The sequence below is a fragment of the Clupea harengus genome, chromosome 12 (genome assembly GCF_900700415.2).
Source record: "Clupea harengus chromosome 12, Ch_v2.0.2, whole genome shotgun sequence".
NCBI classification, from domain to species: domain Eukaryota; kingdom Metazoa; phylum Chordata; class Actinopteri; order Clupeiformes; family Clupeidae; genus Clupea; species Clupea harengus.
The window spans coordinates 28,290,275-28,295,274 of NC_045163.1; the positions used below are offsets into that span (position 1 = coordinate 28,290,275).

At 48.1% G+C, this 5,000-nt stretch overlaps 1 protein-coding gene across 2 annotated transcripts in view; it reads left to right on the top strand.

The window, feature by feature from the left end:
* Positions 1-5,000, top strand: part of smad2 (SMAD family member 2) — a 27,646-nt gene that overhangs the window by 15,986 nt on the left and 6,660 nt on the right. For both annotated transcript variants that reach the window (XM_031577602.2, XM_031577601.2), the window contains exons 3-4: positions 911-1,104; positions 3,876-4,010. In XM_031577602.2, the coding sequence (XP_031433462.1) occupies positions 911-1,104; positions 3,876-4,010 (329 nt within the window). The remainder of the gene's footprint in view (positions 1-910; positions 1,105-3,875; positions 4,011-5,000) is intronic.

Here is a 5,000-nt window from a genome sequence, read left to right on the forward strand (position 1 = left end):
TTCTTTCTTTGTTTCCCCCTCTCTCCTGGTTAGTTAACATTGAACATTGCTAACAGTCTGACTGATCTCTAGCCTGTCTTACTAATGTAATTGAATCTAGATCTCCCAGTCTCTTCCAGAAAACACTTTCTCCTAAGCCACACATGAATGTATCTGAAGACCACTATAAACTAGTCTTTAACATGCTGAATGTAGTCTAGAGTGTACAGTACAGTGTGTGTGTGTGTGTGTGTGTGTGAGAGAGGGCCCTCTGTTGAGTGTAGTCTAGAGTTGAGTGCAGTGTAGAGAGTGTGTGTGTGTGTGTGTGTGTGTGTGCGTGTGTGTGTGAGGGCCCTCTGTTGTGTGTGTTGAGCGCTGTTTCAGGATGTCTCCTACTCTTTCTTCCTAAAGTCTAAACATGCCACCCCTCCCTCTCTCCATTCATGCTGTCCTCCTCCTCTTCCTCCCCCCCTCTGGTCACACGGCACGCTCCCCCTCGCCCCCTCTCCTCCTGTGTGCCGCCTCTTCTCTCTCTCCCTCTCTCTCTCTCTCTCTCTCTCTCTCTCTCTCTCTCTCTCTCTCTCTCTCTCTCTCTCTCTCTCTCTCTCTCTCCCTCTCTCTCTCTCTCTCTCTCTCTCTCTCTCTCTCTCGTTCCCCTCTGTCCTTCCTTCTCCTTTCTCTTCCCCTCTTCTCTCCTTTCCCCCTTCACTTCCTCATTCTCCTCCATCTTTCTATCTCCCCTCTCTCTCTCTCATGTCTTCTTCCACCTCTCCTCTTGTCCTTTCTTCTCCTTCTCCCCCCCTCTCCTCTCCTCTCCTCCATCTCTCCTCTCCCCCATCCATCCATCCATCCCTCTCTGCTGTCTTTTTTTCTCCCGTCTTGTTCTCTCTCTTCTTGTTGTCCTCTCCTCCTCCTCTCCTCCCCATCTCAGGTCTCTGGACGGGCGTCTGCAGGTGTCCCACAGGAAGGGGCTCCCTCACGTCATCTACTGCCGCCTGTGGCGCTGGCCCGACCTGCACAGTCACCACGAGCTGCGCGCCATCGACACCTGCGAGTACGCCTTCAACCTCAAGAAGGACGAGGTCTGCGTCAACCCGTACCACTACCAGAGGGTGGAGACGCCAGGTAGGACTCGCCTTCACCTAATCAATAGCCGTTATATAGCCCTAACCCTAATCAATATCAGTTATGTAACCCTAACCCTAATCAATATCAGTTAATTAACCCTAATCAATATCAGTTATACAACCCTAACCCATACCACTACCAGAGGGTGGAGACGCCAGGTAGGCTCGCCTTCACCTAATCAATATCCGTTATATAGCCCTAACCCTAATCAATATCAGTTAATTAACCCTAATCAATATCAGTTATACAACCCTAACCAATATCAGTTATATAACCCTAACCCATACCACTACCAGAGGGTGGAGACGCCAGGTAGGCTCGCCTTCACCTAATCAATATTCGTTATATAGCCCTAACCCTAATCAATATCAGTTAATTAACCCTAATCAATATCAGTTATACAACCCTAACCAATATCAGTTATATAACCCTAACCCATACCACTACCAGAGGGTGGAGACGCCAGGTAGGCTCGCCTTCACCTAATCAATATCAGTTATCTAACCCTAACCAATATCACTTATATAACCCTAATCAATATCAGTTATCTAACCCTAATCAATATCAGTTATCTAACCCTAATCAATATCAGTTATACAACCCTAAACCATACCACTACCAGAGGGTGGAGACGCCAGGTAGGCTCGCCTTCACCTAATCAATATCAGTTATCTAACCCTAACCAATATCACTTATATAACCCTAATCAATATCAGTTATCTAACCCTAACCAATATCAGTTATCTAACCCTAATCAATATCAGTTATCTAACACTAACCCATACCATTACCAGAGGGTGGAGACGCCAGGTAGGCTCACCCCTAATCAATATCAGTTTAATAACCCTAATCCTAATCAATATCAGTTATATAACCCTAATCAATATCAGTTATATAACCCCAACCCTAACCCATACCATTACCAGAGGGTGGAGACGCCAGGTAGGCTCGCCCCCTAATCAATATTAGTTATACAACCCTAATCAATATCACTTATATAACCCTAACCCTGATCAATATCAGTTATCTAACCCATACCACTACCAGAGGGTTAAGACGCCAGGTAGGCTCGCCTTCACCTAATCAATATCAGTTATCTAACCCTAACCAATATCACTTATATAACCCTAATCAATATCAGTTATATAACCCTAACCCTGATCAATATCAGTTATCTAACCCATACCACTACCAGAGGGTTAAGACGCCAGGTAGGCTCGCCTTACCCTAATCAATATCAGCTCCATGAGCTTTTGACTTCCTGCATCTAAAGTGCTGCTTGCCTTCGGCCTGCTACTGGAGGATGACACATTCCGTCCAGCAGGGGGCAGGCCAGCTGTAATCATGAGCTGAAGCAGCCCTGCTGAAACCCAGAGTGGTGCTGCAGTCACTGGGCAGGTTGCTAGCTGTACCCCCATGATCTGGGCAGGTTGCTAGCTGTATCCCCCATGATCTGGGTCTGCAGTCACTGGGCAGGTTGCTAGCTGTACCCCCATGATCTGGGCAGGTTGCTAGCTGTATCCCCCATGATCTGGGTCTGTAGTCACTGGGCAGGTTGCTAGCTGTACCCCCATGATCTGGGTCTGTAGTCACTGGGCAGGTTGCTAGCTGTACCCCCATGATCTGGGCAGGTTGCTAGCTGTATCCCCATGATCTGGGTCTGTAGTCACTGGGCAGGTTGCTAGCTGTACCCCCATGATCTGGGTCTGTAGTCACTGGGCAGGTTGCTAGCTGTACCCCCATGATCTGGGCAGGTTGCTAGCTGTATCCCCATGATCTGGGTCTGTAGTCACTGGGCAGGTTGCTAGCTGTACCTCCATGATCTGGGCAGGTTGCTAGCTGTATCCCCCATGATCTGGGTCTGCAGTCACTGGGCAGGTTGCTAGCTGTACCCCCATGATCTGGGCAGGTTGCTAGCTGTATCCCCATGATCTGGGTCTGTAGTCACTGGGCAGGTTGCTAGCTGTACCCCCATGATCTGGGTCTGTAGTCACTGGGCAGGTTGCTAGCTGTACCCCCATGATCTGGGCAGGTTGCTAGCTGTATCCCCATGATCTGGGTCTGCAGTCACTGGGCAGGTTGCTAGCTGTATCCTCCATGATCTGGGCAGGTTGCTAGCTGTACCCCCATGATCTGGGCAGGTTGCTAGCTGTACCCCCATGATCTGGGTCTGTAGCCGTAAGCTGGTGCCCCACACAAAGGTTGCGGCGGGCACAGGCCAGGGTGCCCATGTGTAGTTGGCGTGTAGTATCCGCCATGTTGGAGCTATCTCTCTATGGAGGTGGTGTGTCCTGTGATGTCAGAAATACTGCCTAATGCCATCGTCATTAGCACGTGTGTTCTGCCTCTCCCCCCCCCCCCCCCAGTTAATCTTTTTTTGCCAGAATTTTATTTTATTTTATAAATGAACCCAATCCTCCAGTCAAAGCTTCCCTGGTCTTTAATCCCCCTCTGTGCCCCTCACTGTACTGCTAGGGGTTGAGTCAATTTATCACACGTACTGTGTCATCGTTTATATATATTTGTATCGTATATATTTAGTTTTTTTGGTTCTTATGTGTAGTACTTATTTGTGTTTTTATGTTATGTGTAGTACTTATTGTGTTTTTATGTTTACTGTATGCACCTTCACACCAGAAAAAATTCCATGTAGGTGTAAACCTACTTGGCAATAAATCCCCTTCTGATTTAATCATGGAATTTGTGTGTCCGTCCGTCCCCCCCCCCCCTCTCTCTCGCACACACACACACACACACACACACACCAGTCCTCCCCCCTGTCCTTGTGCCAAGACACACGGAGATCCTGACTGAGCTCCCTCCTCTGGACGACTACACCCATTCCATACCTGAAAACACCAACTTCCCCGCCGGGATTGATCCACCGAACAACTACATACCTGGTGAGCATGCACACACACACACACACACACACACACACACACACACACACACACACACACACACACACACACACACACACACACACACACACACACACACACACACACACACACCCATTCCATACCTGAAAACACTAAATTCCCCGCCGGGATCGATCCACCAAACAACTACATACCTGGTGAGCATGCACACACACACACACACACACACACACACACACACACACACACACACACACACACCCATTCCATACCTGAAAACACCAACTTCCCCGCCGGCATTGATCCACCAAACAACTACATACCTGGTGAACACACACACACACACACACACACACACACACATTCCGTTTTCGATAACACCGACTTCCCCACCGGGATTGATCCCCCAAACAGCCACATACGAGAACTCATAGATTCCATCCAAAAACATTGCATACGCTCAAACTCTGCAAGTTCTACGTACGCATGAAAATAATCTGATTTAGAAAAGCGTGCAGTGCACAGCTGCCATAGTCTTCCTGTTTATAAGTGCACAGCTGTACGCAGTCGTCCTGTTATAAGATAGATAGATGGATACTTTATTAATCCCGAGGGAAATTTAGGAAATAAGTACGCAGCTGTACGCAGTCGTCCTGTTATAAGTGCACAGCTGTACGCAGTCGTCCTGTTGTAAGTGTATTCTGTACGCAGTCGTCCTGTTGTAAGTGTATTCTGTACGCAGTCGTCCTGTTATTAGTGCACAGCTGTACGCAGTCGTCCTGTTTTAAGTGCACAGCTGTACGCAGTCGTCCTGTTTTAAGTGCACAGCTGTACGCAGTCGTCCTGTTTTAAGTGCACAGCTGTACGCAGTCGTCCTGTTTTAAGTGCACAGCTGTACGCAGTCGTCCTTTTGTAAGTGTATTCTGTACGCAGTCGTCCTGTTGTAAGTGTATTCTGTACGCAGTCGTCCTGTTGTTAGTGCACAGCTGTATGCAGTCGTCCTGTTTT